The 24,069-nt window shown below is 48.4% G+C and overlaps 3 protein-coding genes across 3 annotated transcripts in view; 1 reads left to right on the forward strand and 2 right to left on the reverse strand.

Moving 5' to 3' along the window:
• Positions 1-1,362: 1,362 nt before the first annotated feature.
• LOC135808630 (ATP-binding cassette sub-family D member 2-like) lies at positions 1,363-9,580 on the reverse strand. The gene is made up of 10 exons (XM_065321849.1): positions 8,502-9,580; positions 6,901-7,272; positions 6,472-6,579; positions 5,801-5,832; positions 5,376-5,517; positions 4,870-5,015; positions 3,766-3,911; positions 3,450-3,534; positions 3,049-3,174; positions 1,363-2,188 (listed from the first exon to the last, which is right to left on the reverse strand). Exons 1-10 carry the CDS (start codon positions 9,414-9,416, stop codon positions 1,834-1,836), a joined length of 2,427 nt encoding a protein of 808 aa, XP_065177921.1. The 5' UTR covers positions 9,417-9,580; the 3' UTR covers positions 1,363-1,833.
• Positions 9,581-9,872: 292 nt separating this feature from the next.
• Positions 9,873-20,831, forward strand: LOC135808632 (mitochondrial S-adenosylmethionine carrier protein-like). Its single transcript, XM_065321853.1, has 10 exons — positions 9,873-10,049; positions 11,210-11,366; positions 11,637-11,746; positions 14,070-14,174; positions 14,621-14,668; positions 17,219-17,263; positions 17,935-18,004; positions 18,686-18,750; positions 19,314-19,387; positions 19,844-20,831. Exons 1-10 carry the CDS (start codon positions 10,023-10,025, stop codon positions 19,950-19,952), a joined length of 810 nt encoding a protein of 269 aa, XP_065177925.1. The 5' UTR covers positions 9,873-10,022; the 3' UTR covers positions 19,953-20,831.
• A 233-nt stretch (positions 20,832-21,064) lies between these two features.
• Positions 21,065-24,069, reverse strand: part of LOC135808631 (uncharacterized) — a 33,144-nt gene continuing 30,139 nt past the window's right edge. The window contains exons 31-32 of the mRNA XM_065321852.1: positions 22,731-24,069; positions 21,065-22,256 (exon numbers count right to left, since the gene is read on the reverse strand). The exon at positions 22,731-24,069 is cut by the window's right edge and continues 726 nt beyond it. Of these exons, the coding sequence (XP_065177924.1) occupies positions 21,722-22,256; positions 22,731-24,069 (1,874 nt within the window). The 3' untranslated portion in view covers positions 21,065-21,721. The remainder of the gene's footprint in view (positions 22,257-22,730) is intronic.

Below are 24,069 nucleotides of genomic sequence, written 5' to 3' on the forward strand. Positions count from 1 at the left end.
TGACACCAAGCACAAAGACTATTAAAGTACGACTGCATGAGTAGCGGTTGTTATTGCCAGTACGAGTACAGTCAGTCAATGAGATCCATAGCGATAGTGGAATCATGGTAACACAAAAAATAATAATAATTTATGCCATTACACGTTGACCCCGGCCATTGGACTTTTGCAACTAATGTTACTTGATCATGTAGTAGTGTTTACCTGTCAAAGAGTGCTAAACGGCCTGCATCACATACATGTACGTTGTCAATGTCATGTACAATGTACCTCTACCAACACAAACGGCACATGTCGTGAAAAAAACATGCCATGAAACAGTGAACTACGGAAACCATCAAGTGCTAGTAATCCCAGGAGTAATTATGTGCCGAGGCGTCAAGAATTATTTGTCCCCTTGTCACATTGGTGTCTCCAGTACAATGTTTCTTCCTGATGGGAGTTGTACGAAAACTAGTGTGAAGTGTTTTTCATTTTTATTATCGTCCTCCAATTTCTGCCAGATTGTAGTCACATTTTCCTCTTTGTTCATCACATGTTTTCCATGCACCGGTACATGTACTACATGTATAAAGCCGTAATGAAATTAATGTCGACTCGGTTGGTCCTTTTTATCGCTATCCTCTAATGATGTAGGTTTTTTTAAGAACTTTGAAGCTCCTATCATATTTTCAGTACACCCAACTCGCAACACACGAACAGTCCTTGGCTACACCACGTAGTCTTGGTAATAATATTGGTTATATTGCTATAAATAGTAAGGGTTCATTGCAGAAGTTGTATGTAATCCCAATGCAGGGTTCTAGCCAGGTAAAAATAGTAGGGGGCGGACATGGGAAACAGTTACCCCGTATCCCATTTTTCCACTTTCCAATATTGTCTTGCCATGCTAAATGCAACATATGGGGCGAATCCCCGACTTCGCCCCAGACAAATGTGCCTTTATGAGCCATCTAATAGTGACTTTCGGGTTTCATGTCTCTTGGCAGGACTTACTGAGATTACGCTGGTATACAGTACAAGTCGTGCTGCAAATACCTACGTGCACCTTTATATGCAGGTTTGCCACAGCGTGAGCTGCACCACTTCCTGAATTTGTATGCAAAATTGCAACAGCTGGAGGGCATACATCCTTACTCAAGCAAGACAGTGCCTATGTGCAACAAGCAGGAAAACCGTTGTCATTCCGACAAACACCGCCTGGGGGCGGCACAGTAGAAACGCAAATCAGAGGACATCTGGGCCTACTGCTCGTGCAAGACATGCATACCTGACTGCTACACGGCGAGCATAACCTGACAACTGTCATCCTACACGCACACATGCCCATGGACATGTGCGACATCACTATACACAAATTAATAAGGATAACATGTGCACATTACAATGCTAACGTTATCACCAGACTAGGAAAGATACGTTGTAATACAGTGCCATGGGTATGGCACTTGATAGGAAACATAATAATCAACTATGATAAGGAAGAATTCAAAAAATCCAAATGTCTCCATTGTTGATTAAATAGCCTATATTCTTCAGTAGCATACAGTCAAATCCAATGAGGTCTAGAGTGCTGTACAAAGCTAAAGGAAACAGAAGCAAGAGCTCTAACAACTAGTAAAAAGAGACTGAGTTGAAAAAGAAGAGAGGAACTGACCAGGAAGGGTTGCTACGCTGAATTCCAATGATCTGGATAATTTGTACATACGGTCTGTACACGGTGATAAAGAACAAAACTAAATTGGAAAAGTTGATGATGCTCTGTCGCTTACAGGCGTGCACCTTAGCAGTCCGTTCGATGTTCCTCAGACTAGTGTGTATATCAATGACACACTATCGTTGTCTGGGTTGTGATTTGGGTGCCTTAGCAGCCTTGGCGGATGTGGTCTTTGCATCAGCACTGGGAGATGGACCGCCGTTTGCAGCGACCGCAGCTCCAGCAGTTGCGGCTACACCGGTGGGACTCGTACACGTTGGCGTGGATTGCCCAGAGCTGTTGGCCAGCACCGAATCTTCACCAAGCAGTGTGCACAGCTCACGCAATCTCTTCTGCATGGTGGGCAGTCCGCTGAGCTGTGCTTCGAGCTGCTCCTTCTCCTCACGCAGTGAAAGTCGGGCCGATGAGTCCAGCGCTTCCAGGCGCCAGTGGCCTTCGCCGTCAAACTGAAGCAAGTGAGTGTGGAATCGCCTAGCAATCACAAACAACGACAGCAGCAGAAGACACAGATAGTTCAAACGCTCACACCATGGACAGGTGGATGATGTGTTAAAACTACAGCAACTGACAAGCCAGCCGGAGGAAAGTATAGGATTTACTTACCAGACGAGAATGCATAACTCACCTCATCAACACCAGTCACATACCAACTTTAGGGAGGTTTCGCTCTACGTAATTACGTATGAAAATCCGTATGTCGTACGCGCCGGGGAGCGAGGGCAACTTTCATACGTAAATCTCTCTACGGATTTCCGTAGGAAAGCTGCTTCCTACGTTGGGTCCTCTGTAGGACTTTTTGAAATATTTTTCGCATTTTCCGGATTTGTCCATGGCAACGTTCAAGCCGCGCGAAACACAAGGTACACACACCGTACACCACGTGCAAAATAAAATGGAAAACGCGGTTTATGTTCGTGCTGCATGCGGTGGGCGCATGCAGCCAACGCGTCTCCAAAGCAACAACGCATGTTTAGCAGTCGTGGAGAAATCACGTAGAGCGAAACCCAACAGCTCTGATTTTTACGTATGAAAATTCCATGCAGTTCCTAAGTCATTTTCATACGTAATTCCGTAGAGCGAAACCTCCCTTATGGTAAAGCAGGAAACCTTCGCGAGAGATAAAAAAAATCGCTAGTGAACACACATCCATGGGGCTAAAACCATCACACATTGCCTTATGGATTGTGGACCGTGACGACGCGATCCAACTGAAGGGAACAGAAATCTCGTAAGTTTCTCACTGCCAGCCCATGCAAGTCTTCGAAAACGCCAAAAAAAGCTCCATGCATTACTGTACACGGGCACACACCCCTGATGACCGGAAGCCTTACCAAAGAGATGGTCTGTGCGTGATGGTAATAAGAGTGGTGCCTCTGTCCTTGAGAGCCTGGTACATGGCACCTTCGACGTCCATGCTGACAGCGCTGGTGCACTCATCAAGCAAACCAAACCGAGGCCTGTAGCAAGAAAACAATCAAGGGAGTGGATGGTGCCGTTCAGTACACTACCAGCATCAGCACATAGCACATGTTTCCGGCAATAGTAGCCTGGCGGAAGGAACAAAGAGACATCCACTTTATTTAAGAAGCACACGTAGAGAGAGAGAGAGAGAGAGAGAGAGAGAGAGAGAGAGAGAGAGAGAGAGAGAGAGAGAGAGAGAGAGAGAGAGAGAGAGAGAGAGAGAGAGAGAGCATGGTACTATCACAATCATTGTACAAGTACACGAACTCACTTGTGATAGAAGAGGCGAGCCATGCCCAGGCGCTGCTTCTCACCACCCGACAGCAGGTCTTGCCAGTCATTGATGGCATCCCAGCCTGCACAGCACAGAGCACAAAGCATCCCGAACACATGAACAGGTCATCATATCCGCAATGGCGAGGACGGTCACACACCACACAAAGCACCAAGGAGTAGGCCAGAGAGAAACAAATCACTACTACACAGCATCATGGTTTTTCCAAGTCCACACAACTTCATTCGGCTGCACCGTATCCTTCAACTAGAGCATAATAATTACTGCCATACGGCGCGGAGACCACACTTACCACCTTCTCTCTGAACAATGTGCTGGAGATGGACTGTATCAAGGATGTTCATCAGATCCTGGTCTGTCACCCCCTTGCTGATCATTTCGTCCCGGGTATCTGGATAAATCACCTGACTACGCAGCGATCCCAGGGTCATGTATGGCCTGGCAATGATAGAAACAATATAGAACAGCACAGCACAGCAAGCGTTGGAAAACAAACCCAATAGCATTCAGTGAGTAAACGGCACTAGACCATGTGTGCAGTGTCACTGTGACGTCAACCATATACGTTTAGCCGGATGAAAATGGCAATGGGTGATTTCAAGATTACATACCCCCCCCCCCGGACTGTGCAACTCGACTAAGGGTGCTGTCCCGACAGAATTTCAAGTTGACGTCATTTTTTATGATGCAATGCACGCAATGTACACGGATTATCAGACAATTTCGGAACCTGTGGTGGACCAAAGCCTATCTGATCCTGTACAAATTATTGCAAAGAAAAAGGTGTGATGCGTTGACACCCGCCCGCACATGTTGTAAGTCATTCGTACAAGGAGCATCGCATCATAAATAATGACGTCAATTTGAAATTCTGCCGGGACTGCAGGGTATGTGGGAGTTGCACACTCTGGGGGGCTATGTACTCTTGGTGATTTACTGATCAAAAACAGTACAGGTGCACACACGGTGACACCCATCATTGTGTGTACCGGGTCTGTAACCAGTGTAAGGATGACAATACTGAAAATGAAGTTAGGCAACTTTCTAAAATAGAAAAAAATCACATGGAAAGGACTTCAAAGGAGTTATGAAGCAACTATCCACAACTGTAAACAAGATAATAAGCAGTCAGAAAGTGCGATAATAGGCTTCATAACTCGTTTCCAGTTGATTTCTTCTATTTTAATTATATTTTTGGCTCAGTATCCGAGTTATTTCTAAAAGCTACACAAATTCGAAATTTCACAAGACAGGCTGTGGCAAGCACACAAAATTAATCACATGTGCCAAAGCTACATTTTTCTGCGCTCTGAACTATCACACAATTGCATGTGTCCCCCCGGCTCACCCACCAAATAAAATACAGCTGCAAGACAATCATTACCTATTTCCTTACTTTTGAGGGATATAGAACATGTGACGTGTTGGCGGCTTGATCAAACGACCACGATACACAGGCCACAAGCCACAGAGAATTCGGAGAAGAGAACTTTTGCCACAGCCGTTTGGCCCACTAATGAGAAGATGCATGCCAGGCTTGATCTGCAGCAAACACCGTGCACACAGACACACAAACTCGTTCCAGCATGGGGAAGGCGTTGGAAGTCAGCACGTGTAGCTTGTCACTGGGAGTGCAGCAAGAGCAAAGTGTTCTCCCGCTGAAAGTACAATGGATGGGTATCACGACACATGTCATGGTCCGAGGAGGGTAGCAGCTGCCGCAATGGAAGTGAAAACTAGACATACAATGCAGCATAGGAAACATGCTCGCCGAACCGTTTCGGTTTCTCCGACCACCCCCCAAACACTTCATAACAATGCTAATACTAGTAGGATTGAACTATCTTGTCCCAACTTAACCGCCGGGAATCAGCAGCAACAAAACTGTGAACACTCGCTTACTTCAATAGACAGCTTCTCAACGACGACATCGTAGTTGGGAGTGACCACTGGCACCGCCTCCAGACTGAGACGGTCCACACACTCCTCCACAATACCGCACGCACTCTCCACACGACCAAGGTGCACGACCTGGTGGCTGTTCCTGCTCACACAAGACAAAAAGAGAGCATAACACAACGGGTTATTGCAACTGTTAGTCAGGGACTGGAGTAACACACACAAAACATGCACGAGAGAAATACTTCAGGCAGTCACTTCTAACTACAATGTATGATGATTCACCAGAGTACAGCCCCCCCCCCCCCCCCTGTATCAAGAATCTTGCTTTCCCACTTGTGTCCAGCGGTACCACTATGATAGCAAACTGCTCCACAGATCATAGCAAACCGGCCAAAGAGAAAACAATGTGTTGAAAAAGTTCTTACCTGGAGTCGCTGGGGACCCATTTCTTGTCACCCTGCAGATAGAGCCACAGCGGAAATCACAAGAAACCACAGACTTGAGTAAGGTCATACACACCAGATATTCACGACTGTATAGGTCGGTGCTTGCATTTCAACAGTGATTTGGTGCACAAATGCACACATGCTTATCAAAGATGCAGACGTAAGCACACCCTGTAAGCACATGTGCCAACATACATGTATGAACAAAAACAATCACTCAAATTCACCAAGTACCGGGCACACATATAATTATTGTGTAACTCGCCAGTTGACACGCTGGCATTGATAATCGATGCCAGAATCACTGTTCAACCAAGTCTGGCAAGGAACGGACATGCAGACCGTACCAGCACACATGAAAGTGCAGAAAGACTGGCCGTCGCATCCATACAGGGCTATATTATGTACACCCACACGTCAGCAAAAATGACCTCTAGATTCTGCCAAAAATAGTGACTTTCCGCATGTAAGCACAATAAGTTGTGCTCGGAAGTACAGTACAAACATGAACGTAAAATGTGCAAACCAAGGAAAGGGACAGCTTGTTCTCTCTGACACACAATAAATTCCAATACAACGAAAACAGATGTGAGGAGAAAGAGTTGAAAGAGATGTGTATTTTCACCGGGACACACTGATGAGTGCCATACCTGTGAGTTAGCTGTGACTGTAGTGCGCTGGTAGTTGCCCTTCTTCACCTCCTCAAATACATCAAACATTCTAGATACACGCGACGTGTAGCCAGCCAACTCTGTGATCTGCAACACATACAACGTGGAGCACACCCACCCACGCACACACACATGCACACATACACCCACCCACCCACCCACCCACACACACACACATATATACCATGCACAAACACACACACCCAGTGGTAAGATGACCCAGACAGCTAGATAGCAACACATATCAGAAAAAATGACAATCCATAGATTCTGAACAGTTGACATGGAATATCATTTTATTCATAGCTAGCTACCATATTATATTCCGGTACTTTACTACTAGAAGGCAGATCTGAGTCGCAGAGGGCAGTTCTCTGACCTCCTCTCATCAACATATTGATAACTCACATCTTTGTAGGAAGCCAGCATTCGTTCCAGGGCATCTGCAGCTGAGACCAGCAAGTTTCTGGCCATGGTGTAGGCATGTGTGCGGTCGCTGACAGTGACTTCACCGCTGTCGGCATCGCTGCTGCTCTGCTCGTACACAACAACTGAAGGTCCCGTTGCCGAGGTCTCCTCTGGTGCGTGCTCAATGCGAGCGGCGTTGGGCTTCTTGGTGGCGGACATGATCGGTATGGCAACCATGAAGAGACCCGCCGCGCTCCACACGTACTTCATGAGGAACTGCTCCAGCATAATATACCAAAGTCTCTTGTTAAAGATCATCTGCATTTGCCGGGCAAGAGCTTGATACGCCTTCTGGATGAGTGTACGCTCTACCTGTGACACACATGACAGAAGGCAATGCAATAGTGATGATGGAATACGTCTGTCACATGACAGTCATTAAATAAAGGCTGGAGAGCTCAGTTATGGTGTAGTGGTTGGTGATAAACATGACAGTCCTAGTAACGACATTGCTACACACGTTAACCTAATATTTATAGCGGTTTCCTGAGCATGTGACGGGTTTACTTGTACCCCCCCCCCCCAGGTAACAAGAGTACATATCCCCCAAGAGTGTGCAAGTCCAGCTATGGGGTCTGCGCTGCGGCGGAAGAACTTCACATCACGTGGCGAAAAAGTACACATTATTTGCACCCTGCGCATGCTAGATGCAGGGTTGTACGCAACCCTGCTTTGGGTTCAACTCTCTTGTGGTCACTTCGCCCTGTTTGCCAGAGTAATCTTTTGAACCATGTCACGTGATGTGAAGTTCTGCCGTCACAGCACAGATAGAGGCACTGATAGAGGCTTTGCAGGCAGTTGCACAATCATGTACTCTTGCTGGTAGCCATGCCACTTTGCATTGGGTTTCTGCACACTACCAAGAGTACATAACCCCAAGAGTGTGCAACTCCAGCTATGGGGTCTGCGACGGCAGAACTTCACATCACGTGATGAACCCGTGCACTCTAGTGCATGATAGATACTGGGTTGTACGCATCCCAACTTTGGGTACAACTCTCTTGTGGTCACTTTGCACTGTTTGCCAGCATAACCTTTTGAACCATGTCACGTGATGTGAAGTTCTGCCGTCGCAGCACAGCATAGAGGTTGTGCAGGCAGTTGCACACTCTTGGGGGTTATGTACTCTTGACACTACGCATAGCCCTGTTTCCAACGAACACAGCAGCCACACACCACACCCATGAGATAAAGAGAAAAAGAGAAGGAGAAAGAGAGTGTGTGTGAGAGTGAGTGAGTGTGTGAGTGAGTGAGTGAGTGTGTGTGTGTGGTGTGCGTGAGTGTGTGTGTGTGTGTGTGTGTGTGTGTGTGTGTGTGTGTGTGTGTGTGTGTGTGTGTGTGTGTGTGTGTGTGAGAGAGAGAGAGAGAGAGAGAGAGAGAGAGAGAGAGAGAGAGAGAGAGAGAGAGAGAGAGAGAGAGAGAGAGAGAGAGAGAGAGAGAGAGAGAGAGAGAGAGAGAGAGAGAGAGAGAGAGAGAGAGAGAGAGAGAGAGAGAGAGGGAATCAACACCACAGTGTCCAAATCCAACAATGCTGGACGTACGGTATGCCCGCCATAGAAGGCAATCTCTTCACTGTTGCTGACCACACGAGAGTTCACATAGCGCAAGTAGCCATTGCGGTGTGCTTCCTCTGCGACTAGCTTGCCGAACGACGGAGCGCACAAACGCAGGATGCCGCCCGTACAGAGGAACGTTGCCACGCCAATCATGGAGCTTAGCGACATATTGGCCTGGGCCGACGATGCCATGTGATACAGCGTGTAGTTCATGAACAGCAAGTCAAGCAGCGGTTTGCTCACATTGCTGTACACGTGTGCCACAGTAGTAGAGAACGAGCGCAGGTCGTCCGTCAGCGATTGGTCGACGTTTGCCAAACGCGCATCCAGGTTGGACACGCGGTAGTAGGCCTGGTCCTTGAAGTACTCGTTGTAGGCGTGATTCACCATCTTAGTCCGGATAGACAGCGCCAGTGAACTCTCCAAGTACCGGATGGCACTGTTGATGAAAGTCGCAGGCAATGCTACAAGCAGCCATTTCAAGATCGCCATGATAAAAACATCGGGTCTCCTTTCCACAATGGCTTTGACGATGGAGCCGTCCAAATTGGCAATGTAGATCGACAAGAACGTCCGAACAACTAGCGTGCATGTGTGCAGGAACAAGATCACTGACTGCTTGCAGAATGGACCGGTGAAAACGATCGACAGCAATTTACGCAAACGTACCAGAAACTCCCGATTGAGAGATGGCACATTGCGCTTTCCTCCAACGCCATGTTCATGCAGTCCAGGTAGCTCAGCAACTAGCTCCTGGTCGGTGGGCCCCTCCTTACGTCGCCGAAGCTGTTTGGCAATAAGTTTGTCCAAACCTGACAACTTCAAACCGAGGTAGGCACCTCCGGCCAGGGCTGCACCGCCTGCGCCATACTGCCATAACTTGGACTGAACAGACGGCATAATCAGTTGCGTAATAGCAGAGGCTTCAGCTTCTTCTCGCCATCACAAAATCCTCTCCTGAAATCTTGTTGGGGAAATACACTGCCCCACTTCCTCCAGGATGATGTACCCTTCGGGAACAGGCAGTGGAAGAGAAAACTCTATCACTCAAACTCGAGTCAAAGGAGAAAAACAAATCACACTGTAACTAACGTTACTTTGACTCGGACACGGAGCTGGAGTCGGATGCTAGAACTGACTGATCACTTTACCTGACCTGATACAGGCGATGCGGTGAATGGTTTCAGCTCAGACTCAGAGCGTCAGATGTCGCAGTCTGAGATGCCACACATCTCGCCCAAAAAAGCAAAAAATAGAAACGGATTTTGTGCATCAAGATCTATCAGTCACGTGAGCGCGTGACACAAGCCAAACATTATGCACATACTTGTCTTGAAATTGCAAATTAATTTAATAATTTGGACATTCAGTGTAGTGGTTGTATCGCTAGTAAAGCTAGTAAATTAGGGTTGCTTTCAAATGAAAGCATTTGCAACTTGCTTTTTATGAGCCTCGTCGCACTCCGATTTCTACGTCCTGATCACCGAATTCCGAATTTCGAGGAAAATGACTTTCGATCTGAACGTTTTTGTGGTAAGTCCTTTTACTACTCTGCTTCGACTTTTAAATTGCACTGTAATTAAATTGTATAAACACTGCTAACAATGCATAGCATCATGGTGCAGAACTTTGACCTTCGAAGTTGCACGGTATAGTACCACTGTGACGTTTTACTAGTGGTGAATGTATCTGTATGCTTGCATTGCTTGGTTGAGTCACACGAGACCAAACGTGATCCGAACTAGGCCACATTGCATATTGCTATATATTGCAAAACAAGATATTGCAGCTGAAGAGGTCCGAAGAGCATCATGGCAGGGTTTCAACTGATGCAGTGAAATTTTTAAAAAGATTACCGAATTGAATGGAAATCTTAAGGTCGGTTCACATATTGCCGGTAAGTGCCAGGACCGGGGCCAGGAGTGCCTCTTGCAACCTCTGCCGGCGGATGGCGCTTATGTGAACCGTTGCAATGCGTACCAAAATCATACGGTAAATCATCGGCGGTGAGGGCTGGCAAAGTTGGTCCAACTTTGCGGCTTGCCCTGGCAACGATCCTGTACAATTTTGAGCAACAGTGGTATGTGAACCGTGCACGCCCATGATCGCCCGTACCGACACCCAGACTTTTGCAAAACAATTAAACCAAGGCGTGTCCTAAAATATCCTAAATTATAGGCTAAAGATCAGATCCGTTCGCCATTCTTGTAGTCTCTTCAAGTCGGGCAATTTTAAGTCAGCATACCAATTGCTAACCCGTCAGTCTTGGATGCTCTGTGGGCTATTCTGCAACTCATGACACCAATACGTTGGAAACAAATGCAAAAGATGATCGGTACATTTGCACGTTTTCGTGACTTCATCAGAGCTTCCCCGGCCTGTTTTTAGCGAGCAGTGGAGTAGTACAAGTACAAGCACTCCCTGAAAACAACCCACTCAGCTTATGTGAGTCATCAGCAAGGCGTATAGTTATACGATTCGGAGCTATGGACATTTCAAGTTACGGGCAGTGCCCGGTCCTGGACTACCCGGGTAAACGAGGTATTAGTGTACTTAACTTTCTCTGTATGCGTGCATGCCATGTGGTTTTGTTTTCGCTGCTTTTCTCTATTGAAGTCTTTGTGTTAATACATTTTGTGATGTATTTCTGCTATTGCTGCTGCTGCTGCTTCTGCTCTTGTTTGCATGTATAGAGCGGTGGGTGTGCCGGCACTGCTGTGGATGTCACCCTCTTCCCACTTGACACAATCAAGACACGTATGCAGTCAAAGCAAGGTTTCAAGGCAGCCGGTGGCTTCAACGGTGTCTACGCAGGCCTGGGTCCAGTCGCTCTAGGATCAGCACCAGGAGGTTCGTGACATTGCCCGTAGTATTTATTTGTTTAAAAAAATTTTTTTTAATTATTTTTACAATGAAGAAGACCCAATCCTGAACCGAAGAATGTGTGCAATGTAATGTATCTTGGAACGTTGTTTTACACCGGTGCGCGTGTGTGTGTGTGCGTGTGTGCGTGGGTGTGTGTATGTGTGTGTTTGCGTGTGTGTGTGTGTGTGTGTGTGTGTGTGTGTGTGTGTGTGTGTGTGTGTGTATGCGTGTGCACATGTGTGTATGTTATGGCAGCTGCCGTGTTTTTCTTCAGCTACGAATCATTCAAATCATTATGTGAGCCAAGAGCAGGAGAACGCTACTTGCCACTGGTGCACATGTCTGCTGCTTGTGTTGGCGAAGTTGTGAGTGCGTTGTTGTTATTACTAGGATATCTGCCAAGTGATTAGAAGCGGTGAGGCCTCCTGCAGTTTCATACAGAATTACAGATGGAGCGGACTCGCTCCCTTCTATTTACACTGCAACGTTCGAACACATTTTCGTAGTTAAAACAACGTTTCGGCATATAGCCCTCATCAGGTTTGCAATGATGTGCACTCTACAAAGGAGCAGCAAATATACTGTGCTGTGCTGTGTTTGCGCCAAATGTGTCAGCTACAAAGGTGGCGAAAGGGATTGGTGATATATTAATATCCAGATACGATATATTCACAGTAGTGCCCAGCCAGCATTAGTGTTTACTTGCGGCCGCAAGTTGCGGATTTCAACAGCTTCTCGCAGTTTTCTGCTTGCTCTGTCGCCTGCCCTTGCCAGGACTGACACAGCCGAGAACACACTATCCGCAGCAGCTATACTCTCGCCGGAATGTTTGTCGCGCACGTGGTCACCCCATGGCTTATCGAGAGTGCGACGGCGTGCCTCGCCATTGTGCTCCCGAATTCTTGTTTCCAAGGAGCGTTCCGTCTCCCCTACATACGTTTCCCGGCACCATTTGCATTGCAATTCGTAGACTACATTCTTTGTCATACATACTCGTTCGCCTCCAGACTGACAGGTAATGCAAGGCCCTAGTGGACGTCCTCTTCGTCTTTTTTCAGTAATGTTGGGCTCGTTTACGCACTTGGGTGGTAACAGCGCCGAACGGCACAGTTGACGCCTGAGGCTGCCCGAGTGCTCGTATACGACACGTACCGGCAACTTGTATTTCCGTATTGCTTTGTTCACATGGTGGTGTACTTCATCGGACTTGAACGGTAGTTTAAGGAAGGCAGAGCGGGGATTACCGCGTCGTCTACGCCGAGGTTTCCTGGCAGCTTCCCTTGCTTCCGATATGATACTGTCTGGGTAGTTATTTATGCGCAGTTGTTTGTGTATTTTTTGTTCGCTCTCGGCTTGCATCATGGGGTTAGACGATAGTCGCTGTGCCCTTAGGAATTGAGATTGAGCGACGGCTAACTTGATGTGGTGAGGAACTGCCGATGAATAATCCACCAGTAGGCCACTACTGCATGCCTTCTGGAACAATTTGAATGACAGCTCTCCGGTTTGCCCAACCACGATCGTTACGTCCATGTAGTCTATGCAGCCACTGTCACAACTTAATTCATGCGTGAATTTGATACGTTCGTGGCTGGTGTTGAATCTTTCTATGAGCTCCAGAAGGCGCTGCCTGCCATGTGTCCATAGGATGATGATATCGTCGATGTATCGTCTGAACAGAATAGGTTGGAAGGGTGAGTCCTGAAGAAGTCGTGTCTCAATGGTGTGCATAAACAGGATGGCAAATGGAGGTGCCAGGTTGTTCCCCATAGCAACCCCATCTAGCTGGTGGTAGATCTGTCTGCCAAATCTGAAGTAGTTATGACTCAGAACAAACTTCAGTAGTGTCCTGACTTGGGTCACGCTCAGCCCGAGCATATCAACTCTGTTATAGTGTTGCTCTAGCACGTCACTAACGGCATTCACGCCCTCTTCGATCGGTATGCTGGGATACAAACCCACCACATCCATCGTAGCCAGAATCGTTCCAGCAGGTGCTTTAAGGCCAGGGTATATGGTGCGGATATTGTCTAGCGCGTCTTTGGTGTTGATGAGGTGCGATGGGACAAATGCAAGCAGTTGATGCAATATGCGTTCGAGAACCACCGAAATTCCTGTGACTGGACTGTCACAAGCAGAGACAACAGGTCGGAGGGGCAAATTTTGCTTGTGGTCCTTTGGAATCTATCTGGATATTAATATATCACCAATCCCTTTCGCCACCTTTGTAGCTGACACATTTGGCGCAAACACAGCACAGCACAGTATATTTGCTGCTCCTTTGTAGAGTGCACATCATTGCAAACCTGATGAGGGCTATATGCCGAAACGTTGTTTTAACTACGAAAATGTGTTCGAACGTTGCAGTGTAAATAGAAGGGAGCGAGTCCGCTCCATCTGTAATTCTATCTGCCAAGTGTATGCACAATGTAAACACACATATGCACACACATACGCACACTCACATACAACACATGCACACACACACACACACACACGCGCACACACATGCACACACACACACGCACACACACACACCCGCGCGCGCGCGCGCACACACACACACACACACACACACACACACACACACACACACACACACACACACCGTATCACACTATGCTGTACATGTAATATCTCAACATTCTCACACTGTGTTATGTTGACTACTGGTGTTGGTGTTTGCAGACTAGCTGTGCCATCCGAGTGCCCATAGAGGTCATCAAGCAACGCGCACAAACCAACAGTGCCATGTCTAGTGTTAGCATCCTGCGAAATGTCATGGCTCAGGATGTAAGTTGACATTCTACGAAGTGTCAATATTCAGCAGGCACGTACATGTACATGTAGTTGACATACCTAAATGTAGAAGCAGTCATGCCTCATGCCTCATGCCTCATGGTTGTGTTATTCATGTGGACTGGATGGGTGGAATTTTAGAATATGTAGCCACACATTGGTGGCTTTTGAAACCTTCCCTGATGGTGTTCTACTGGTCTTCTTTATCACTCATGAGTAATTTGCGGGATAGTAGTGAAATATGCCTTTCTCGGTCCTGTGGTCTGACTGTCAATGTTCTCGGCCTGGCCTGTGTTCAACCACTGTTGTTTGTGGTCTGCACCGCTCCATGTATTCATTGTGATGACAAGAGACGGCGTTATCTTCGCTACCGTGATCGTGTGGCCTGTGTGTGGTTGCCTTCTAGTTTGTACTCGTGATGTTTGTTTTTATTCTTGCAGGGATTCCGTGGTCTGTACCGTGGCTATATGGCAACCGTGCAAAGAGAGGTATGTGCATTTGTATGTGTGTGTGTGTGTGTGTGTGTGTGTGTGTGTGTGTGTGTGCTGAACCTTCCAAGCGGCTTTGTCCGATCTGAAATTGACTTGGTCCAGCAGCGCAACATCATGGAACACCTGGCCACCCCACCCACTGCTGAAGAGGCCCAGCGCTGCCTTCGCTATCTTACGAACGGGAAAGCTGCTGGAAGCTCCGGCATTCTACCGGAAATGGTCAAATACAACTGCGACCTATTCTATGCCAATCTGTTTAAGCTCATTACCGCGGTTTGGGAGGAGGGCGTAGTACCGCAAGATTGGGTGAATGCTGAGATAATACCGATACCCAAGAAGGGTGACCTCACTAGCTGCGACAACTGGCGTGGCATCGCACTCCTCGACGTCATTGGCAAGCTGTTCGGACGCCTGCTGCAAAACCGATTGCAGAAAGTCGCCGAAAGTGTGCTGCCTGAATCACAGTGTGGTTTCCGGAAAGGTCGCTCCTGCACGGACATGACGTTTGTTGTTCGCCAGGTTGTGGAGAAGTGTCACGAGCACCAATCCAAGGGATTCCTGGTGTTTGTCGATTTGAGGAAGGCATACGATTCTGTTCCGCGTGCTGCACTGTGGATTGTCCTGCTGAAGCTGGGAGTCCCGGAGCAACTGGTCAGCCTTCTGAAGTCTTTTCACGACAACATGACAGCCACGATCATCGTTAATGGTTCCCCCACTGAAGGCTTCCCAGTGTGCAACGGATTGCGCCAAGGGTGTACAATGGCACCAGTCCTTTTCAACTTGTTTGCTGGTGCAGTGATGGAACGTTGGTGCGCACGCGTCCAAGAGCGTGGAGTGTCTGGTTTTCCACTCCGTACCTGTGCCGATGGTCAGCTTTTCAAGAGATCTAAGCGTGGTAATGATATGGTCATCACAGATGGTGAGTTTGCTGATGATGCAGCCTTGTTTGCACCCAGCCACTCGGATGCTCAGCGTATGCTTGAGATATTTGCGGAGGTCAGTGGAGCATTCGGGCTGTCTCTCAACATGGCAAAGACAGTGTTCATGGCTGTTGGGCATCAGATCAACGACAGTGACCGTACCCCGCTAAGCGTACAAGGCAACGCCATCCAGCATGTCAGCCAGTTCACATATCTCGGCTCAGTGGTAACACCAGACGGACGATGCCACACCGATGTGTCCAACCGCATAGCTGCTGCATCTAAGGCCTTCGGCAGCCTCTACTCGTCAGTTTTTCGGAACACTTCACTAACATCCAAGACGAAACAACACACGTACACATGCTGTGTGTTGTCGGTGCTGTTGTACGGGGCTGAGAACTGGACACTGTTGCGTGCCGACATACGTCGCCTTGAACAATTCCACAACCGCTGCGTTCGTGTCATTCTCGGCATCTCGCGTTCCAAACAGTGGGAGGACCACCTGTCATCTGCCTCGCTGCATAGCATGTGCGCTACAGAGCCAGTTGCTGACATGGTTGCCCGTCGACGGCTGCAGTGGCTTGGCCACATTGCCAGGATGGACGACCACCGGCTTCCAAAGACAGTGTTGTTCTCGTGGCTCCATACTCCACGCCCTGCTCATGGCTCCAGGCGTCGATGGCGTGATGTGGTACGCGATGACCTCAAGGCGTTGGGTCTATACACCGGTTGGTACGACCTCGCAGCTGAACGTGGCGAGTGGATCCAGTCCATCTCGGATGCTATTGTTGCACGGCGCTTACGCCTTGAAACGACAGCCAAGTCAGTGTGTTGTGCGATCTGTGAGCGACTCTTCGCCAGTGAAAGCGGACTTCGGCGGCACAAATGCAGGGAAGAGCGACTGAAGCCGATCCATGAACAGGCCGGTGCTGTGTTGTGCGAAACGTGCCATCGTTGGTTTGCTAGCCGAGGTGGATTTGCTGTGCACAGCTGCTCTCCCAGTCTTGGTGACGCTCCAGTTCCAGAGATTGTTGCACCTCGCCCACCTGATTGCAGCCAATGTCATTACCACTGCCACACCTGTGACCGCTGTTTCCGGAGCAAAGCTGGGCACCGCCGGCACAACTGCAACTCCAACCGCAGAACATGCAGCTCTGGCTCTGAGCGCCGCACCATCCCATGCCCGACCTGCTCTCGGAAGTTCACACGTCTCCAGTACCTGGCTCAACACAAATGCAAGAAGTAACTCTGCCCTCCTTGCCTCTTTGAGGCACTGCATCACCTTTAGGTGGCAGTTTCAAGGTTCAAGGTGTGTGTGTGTGTGTGTGTGTGTGTGTGTGTGCGCGCATGCGTACGCGTGCATGTAGAAAACTTCGAGGTATGTGCATTTGTATGCGTGTGTATGTGTGTGTGTGTGTGTGTGTGTGTGTGTGCGCGCGCGCGCGCGTGTGTGTGTGTGTGTGTGTGCCCATGCGTAGTACGTGTGCATGTGGAAAACGTCTAACCAGTGTTACTTGTGATGTCCGACTCTTCACCAGAGCTACTTTGTTCAGAGGCCTCGGCTGCTTATCTCAACATATTTGCCATGCAATATTCCAGGTGTGGTGCTGTGTTTTGTTCTGCACAGATTCCATTCTCCGTACTACAGTATCCACTATGGGAAGGCATGAAGGTATGATTCACTTGTTGAATTTCTATTACCGTAGTAACGCACATATAGGCGCACATATAGGCGCATGTGCCTGTATTCGTATATAAGCGCACTCTCCCCTATAAGCGCATGCTCTTGTTGGCGAAGCACTACCAAAATTCTCACTTTGACACAATCACGGATAAAAGTCTGCAAACAGCATACAGGAACCATGAAACTGACACTACAAGACCTAGTCAAACACAAAGACTCTCGCAAACGAACTCTGATCGCGCATGCGCGTTTAGGTGAAAATATTTCATTTTCGAAAATTGGATTCGTAGCAAAAATTCACTTATAAGCACATGTGCTTATATGTGCGTTAGTACAGTATCTATTTAATACATGCACTAGGTAAACTTGCACTTGAAAACACCGCCATTCCGGCAACAGGCTCTCAGCTGCACCAAATAAATAACTTTGCCAATATTTCGCCCATTGGGCATCATCAGGGCATTGAGGAAGGGGAGGCAAAAACACGAAATATAAAGACGAATAATGCAGGCATGGCGGTGTTTTCAAGTGCAAGAAATACGCTGCAATGGAGTTTGGGAATTCTGAAGAAACACTAGGTAACTTGTGTATTCAAATCTTGGCTCTGTACTATAAATGTTCATTTTCCATTTTTTGTGCGTTGCTTTTCATCACCCAAGCGAACCTGGGCAAATTATCAGGGATCGGCTCTCTCCGGATGGCAGTCAGCGCTCTGTGGAGCACTCGCTGGTAAGTGATATATCGGGACATACACGGGAGAAATGAGTGGCTATGACTATGAGATCTGCTGCAAGTTGGATTTAAGACCTGAATGCGAATGTGTGCGCCTGTCTACTCAGGTCTGAAATCACACGGGTTGCGTATTCTGTGATAAGAAATAAAGTGCTGGACACGTGCATGTACCAGCATTCGCCGTTTCTAACGACTAAGGTAACTGCACTTGCGGCCGCGGAATTTTTCTAATCATGATGAAATGCTAGAAAACCTCCGAAAACTACGCAGGCATGGCCCGAATGAAGCCTCGCACATATGTTTCAGGTGCCGCGACTTGTTTGGCTGGACGTTGCGGGATTCACACCCCCAATGCACATCCACCTGGCGCGTGCGGCACACATCTTAATCTCTCTCTCTCTCTCTAGTTACATCAGTTTGTTCCTGTTGCAGATTTCATTCTTTGAGAGTGGATTGCACTGTGATCATGCTCCAGTGCTCTTCAATTGAGTTCGGCGTGGTGCGCAGAACTGCAAACCAGAACTGCAAACCCAGGACTGCAAACCAGAACTGCAAACCCAGAACTGCAAACCCAGAGCTGCAAACCCGGACCTGCAAACCCAGAGCTGCAAACTCATCATCACACTATTCCATATTCTCACTACAGTGTTGTTGGGTTTGCTGATGTGTTTTGCTCAGGTGCATTTTCAGCTGCTGTGACCACTCCACTCGACGTTGCCAAGACGAGAATAATGCTGGCGCCAGTAAGGACAAGTTTAGCACTTGTAGGCACTACAGTGGCACGTAATTCTAGCGGAGAGTCGTACTAAGTGTATGCCTTCATGGACCATGATTTGTAGTATTTTTGATTTGTAGTATTTTTGATTTGTACTTGATTTGTAGTATTTTTGATTTGTAGTATTTTTGATTTGTAGTATTTTTGATTTGTAGTATTTTTGATTTGTAGTATTTTTGATTTGTAGTATTTTTGATTTGTAGTATTTTTGATTTGTAGTATTTTTGATTTGTAGTATTTTTGATTTGTAGTATTTTCATCTCTTTTGTACATAGAGTTGTGCAGACTGTATTCCAAGGAGAACAAAACAGCTGTCTTTCTGTAGCTTCTTCATAGTCCAGTATTCATTTCAACAGGCAGCTTGAGGGCATCAGGATGCTGTTAAACGTACGGCTGTCATACCCAACTTCTGCATTCTAGATTGATTAGTGGTTATCATGCCAGCAGTCTGGGGCTTCACAAGGAACTTGTGTACTTGAAGAAGGTAGTACTGATTTCACGGCTTTGGAATTCTGTTCTGTATGCTTGCAGAAAGGCAGCGTTGAAGCCAAGGGCCATATGCCTACGGTGGTACGACTCGTGTACAGGGAAGCTGGCCTAGCAGGGTGAGTGCTGCTGGAACTGACTTGCATGGCTGCACGATTTGGTAGTCGCACACTGTTGCTGGGATACCACGGGGGGGGGGGGGGGCATCATGATGCTGCCGTGTTGAGTCCAGCTCTGATTACGTACACGCTCCGCAGCCCAGCAATTGTGATCCAGTTAGTACTTACTGGTCTTATTGTGTCTTGTCCATTGTCACAATGTGCATTGTACACAAGCACATCTGCTGGGACCAGAAAAGTCACTCGACCTGCGTCGATACTGGCAATTACGGGAATAAGTTGCAAATCGGTGGCAGTGATTTTTAGTTGTGCAGTACGAATAGTTATATCTCTAGTGTGCACTGTGTTTCTGAAGCTCGTGCCGCCGTGTGTGTCTGTATCTGTGTGTGCGTGTGTGCGTGCGTGCGTGTGTGTGTGTGTGCATGTACATGTATGTGTGTGTGCTGCAACTGTCAGGATATTCGCTGGCGTTATACCGCGCGTGTGCTGGATTGGCATCGGTGGCTTTGTGTACTTTGGTGTATACGACTCGCTACGCAACTTCTTCCACCAGCGAGATACCTGAATTGTGCTTCTCTTACCATACAAACCTTGCACACCTTCTGGCAGATTCCAGGACCCAGGAGCTGAGTACCTGACCATATTACACCAACAGTCGGACATGGACACTGGTCTCATCACAATTCCAGGGCTCGTTGGTTGTATCACACCCACCGACATCTTGTTGGAAGCCAGCAGATACTGGCATGGCTGTGCCGTGATCGCTGCATCTGTTTCACGAATTTGCCATGTGTCTGGATGGCAAGCGTACCGGGAGCATCGGTTCTGTATTCTCTCCCCTTGTACGGAGCTAGGTGTGTCACTTACAGCCATGCTGAATATAGGGACCACCATTGGCAACAATTGAGCTTGCGTGATCCCGGGATCCTTCCCAAGCTGCTGAGTGAGCTGCAGGCTGTCGTGGCCTTCCTGTCCTGGCGTCCGCCTCGCTACGCTTTCACGACGTTTATTTATTCCTATTTTTTTATTTCCTAGCCAGTTTGTTCAATGGAGTACCACTGGTTTATGCCACGTGTATGGTGGTATCTTTGCCCAATGAACATGGCATGCCGGCATGCGGTTCTACTCACACCATGGTACTGTCTCCAGCCAACGCCAGGCACTGGCACTGTACGTTGAGATTCACACAGTCCATGCTGTGAGCCGAAACTCTTTGATCCTGGTGATTGCATGTGCAGTGTCGGCAATGAGCAAAGGCAATTGCCGAGCAACAAGTTGGAAGTTCCAGCGGCAAATTATTTTTTCAAGTTTCTTAGCTGTTTGTTTAGGTAGCGTTCTCTTCAGTTGTGACAATGGCCATCTTTATTCTGAATTTCGTGGACGTCAAAAATAATAATACCTTGCCACTCAACTGAAAAAAAGGTTTATTACGGCGATTGCAAGGGACTCCTTAACCTTGACCTCTTTGTGCAACTTTGCATGATGACATGCATGCAGGGGGGAGGGGGTGCTGAGCAAATTAATACAATAGAAGGTACAGTTGTGAACAATGCCATAATGTGCAATGATGTGCTACATCACGTCCGCCAGAATGAAGTTGGAAAGCATGCACGTCTTCCACCAGACATGCACGCCCCTCCGACTGCACACAGGATTGGTACACTCACGCAATGCATATGGCTGTTTAGCACTTGTACAAATTCAAAACAATATACATAGCAGCAGCAATGCTAAAACAGACAGGTAAACTGGTAAAAAGTAAAAAAGATAGTGCCCGGACGGACTGGTAAAATAGAAGACTAGTTAAGTTGACTGTACAAACAGGGAGAAGAGAAGCCACCCGCTAATGTTTGAAAAGATAGCTCTGCGTTCAAAAGCAAATGTATGAGAAGGAAAAAAAGCCAGGGTTTGGAGTACCTGGAGAGGTGGGGGCGCCGGCTACATACACCATTATCCTAGTGCAATTGTTGACTGATTTAGATCAAAAATTAATATTCTCAACTGAGTATTTGCAGCAAATATTAAAAAAATAACAAATAAATATGAAAGTATGCATCGTCGAATAAAGTGAACAGAGTACGATGTAGTACCAAGTCTGAAATTCAACCAGCCAAATACAGGACAGACTGTGCCGTGAAAAGTTGAAAACACAGGATATACTGTGCCATGCATAGCATAGGATAGACTGTGCCGGGAATAGGATAGGATAGACTGTGGCGTGAAAACACAGGATAGACTGTGCGGGGGTCTTACTTCAATGAGCCAGATCTCCTCACCGGGAGAACAGCAATATATTATACTGGCATTCTCTAGTCGTTGGTGTGCGAATGGATTTTATGAGATGTAGAAGTGATGTTGCTTGGAGAGGACGACGACGAACGTGAAGAGTAGCTTGGCAGCTAGCGGCGACGGCAGTGTGATATGGCACAGGCAGTCAGAGTGGCTGTGTGCCTGCGGTGCTGCGGTGCTGACACCGGCAAGCAGTGTGGTGGTGCTCTCCGACAGCGGCAACAGGCAAACGTCCACCTCCTCGGCCATGCCACCGCCACGGCCGGGCGAAGGCAGCGCCGAGCAGGGGAAGTCTCGGAACTCGACGTCGCACAGGTTGTACGTCCAGCTGTGCGTTTCACGCAGACCCTCGTCAGTACTGATCAGCCGCACGTTGGACGGTGAGAGTAAAAGAATGCACTGATGGCGGGACAGCGGTAAAATGTTCGCCGATTCGGGGCTCGATGCAGCCGTAGAGTTGCTGCTAGAACTCTCACCAACGCTAGCAGCAGTGGCAGGAAGAGGTATCATGCCTGTGATGAAGGTGACGTCACATGGACAGAACCAGATGATATCCTCCAGCAGGCAGTGTTGCAGCATCCTGGAGAAGACAAGACACAAGAATGACAACACCATCCAGTGCTTGTAAATTCTTCACATCACATGCATAGGACTTAGCACAAACACTTGAAGGCTATTGCAGTGAGCATGCGCGCCGAAGAACGGACATGCTGGGATTCTGCCAAATGAACACATTGCAGTGCAGCCTGGATTGGCAAGGCCAAATCAACGTAGAGCAGTTCACTGCAATGAACACATTGCATTGCAGCCTGGATTGCCAAGGCCAAATCAACGTAGAGCAGTTCACTGCAATGAACACATTGCATTGCAGCCTGGATTGGCAAGGCCAAATCAACGTAGAGCAGTTCATTGGTACACATGATCAGTACTGTATGGTGCACACATTACAATGTGTGCACCATACAGTACTGATCATGGGCATCACTAACATACACACACACACGCACGCACGCACGCACGCACGCACACACACACACACACACCGTGAACTCACCGTTGAAAGCTGGAGCAGCTGGTGAGAATCGGCGGGGCGAGCATTTGCGGCTGCAGCAACGCAATCAGTTCCATACTGGAGAGAATACCATGTCCAGTGTGAGCTATAAGGTCCATAGCTCCGCTGACCGGCTTAGTAACAACACCAACCAGACCACGACCAACACCCACCAGAGAACTACCCATCATCTTGAGACCGCCAGTCACCATAGCAACGGATCCAGACGATCCCTGGGCGGCGGTTGCCACGGCGCTGCTCTGGTCGGAACTGGAGGACGAGGATGTTCTTCCACTGGCGCCGGCAGCACTGCTGTCTGTGTGCATGAATGGTTGGAGTGGATGAGCAGCAAGACCAGCGATAGCACCCAGCCATGCCATGCCCAGGCTGTGCAGACCCGTGCGCAGGCCGACGTCATTGCCACGGCGACGCATCTTCTGCTGCTGCTCGGCGTGCTGCTTGTCCAGCGAGAGGTTGTCCAGGTTACGGGCGGCACTCTCCGCAAAATGAGACAGTGACGTCAAGACACCCGCTGAGAGATGGCGCAGTAGTGATGTGGTACCACCGCTCAGGCCATTCAAGAAAGAGCTGGGACCCTGGCTGAGGCCTTGATACGGCAACTGTACGAGATCACGTACACCGTATCCCACATTGCGTACCAAGCCACCAGGAGAACCGAGCAGCTCCAACGAGGAGACCAGCCAGCCAAGAGAGGAAAGCGCCAAGGAGATGTAGTGCAGACTGGCAGTCTCCAGTAGTGTGACCGGGGAGCTAAGTCCTGGCCACAGGCGGAACGCTTCGAGACGCAGCGGCGACTGATCGATGGACACGAACACCTTGCGTGACGTGTGCATGGTCAGGCTGATGTGGATCTGTGACACGCTCCACTCGCCGATACGCAGCGGATGCAGAGCTGTGGGCATAGCCTTGGCAAGTGGAGCGGGTAATCCGCACAGCGACACCTGCTTCAGTGGCGCGTCAGCACTGCGGTCCTCGTGTGGCGATACTGCAATATTGGCAAAGTCCTTGAGGGCGGTGAGCTGAGCGAGCAGTGCGTCTTCAACATGAACAACCAGCCTGGGAAGTTGCACAACAAGTCTGGATGGGAAGTTATCACTGGTGAGCTCAAGTCCAATGAACACGGTGTTGGCGTCCTGGCTGCCGGGAGAAGCAGGCATGTGCTGGCGAGCACGTTCACTAATGGGATCTACCTGTCGAGCCAGCACCACGGGAAAGTCCACGTCCTCACTCTTGCGCAGATTCTCGGCTTGCACGTAGCCAATGGTGAGGTTCACCGAGCGCGTACCGCAGGACTGTGACATGACCTTACATGCCAGGTTAC

Source organism: Sycon ciliatum, chromosome 2 (assembly GCF_964019385.1).
Source record: "Sycon ciliatum chromosome 2, ocSycCili1.1, whole genome shotgun sequence".
Lineage (NCBI taxonomy): Eukaryota > Metazoa > Porifera > Calcarea > Leucosolenida > Sycettidae > Sycon > Sycon ciliatum.

Coding starts and splice junctions, on each gene's coding strand:
- LOC135808630 (XM_065321849.1), bottom strand. CDS start 9,416: ATGCCGTCTGTTCAGTCCAAGTTATGGCAGTATGGCGCAGGCGGTGCA. Junction 5,016..5,375: donor TTGAGAAGCTGTCTATTGAA/GTAAGCGAGTGT, acceptor TGTTTGCTGCAG/ATCAAGCCTGGCATGCATCT. Junction 2,189..3,048: donor ACGCACAGACCATCTCTTTG/GTAAGGCTTCCG, acceptor TGTGATTGCTAG/GCGATTCCACACTCACTTGC.
- LOC135808632 (XM_065321853.1), top strand. CDS start 10,023: ATGACTTTCGATCTGAACGTTTTTGTG. Junction 14,175..14,620: donor GAAATGTCATGGCTCAGGAT/GTAAGTTGACAT, acceptor TTATTCTTGCAG/GGATTCCGTGGTCTGTACCG. Junction 19,388..19,843: donor AGGGAAGCTGGCCTAGCAGG/GTGAGTGCTGCT, acceptor TGCAACTGTCAG/GATATTCGCTGGCGTTATAC.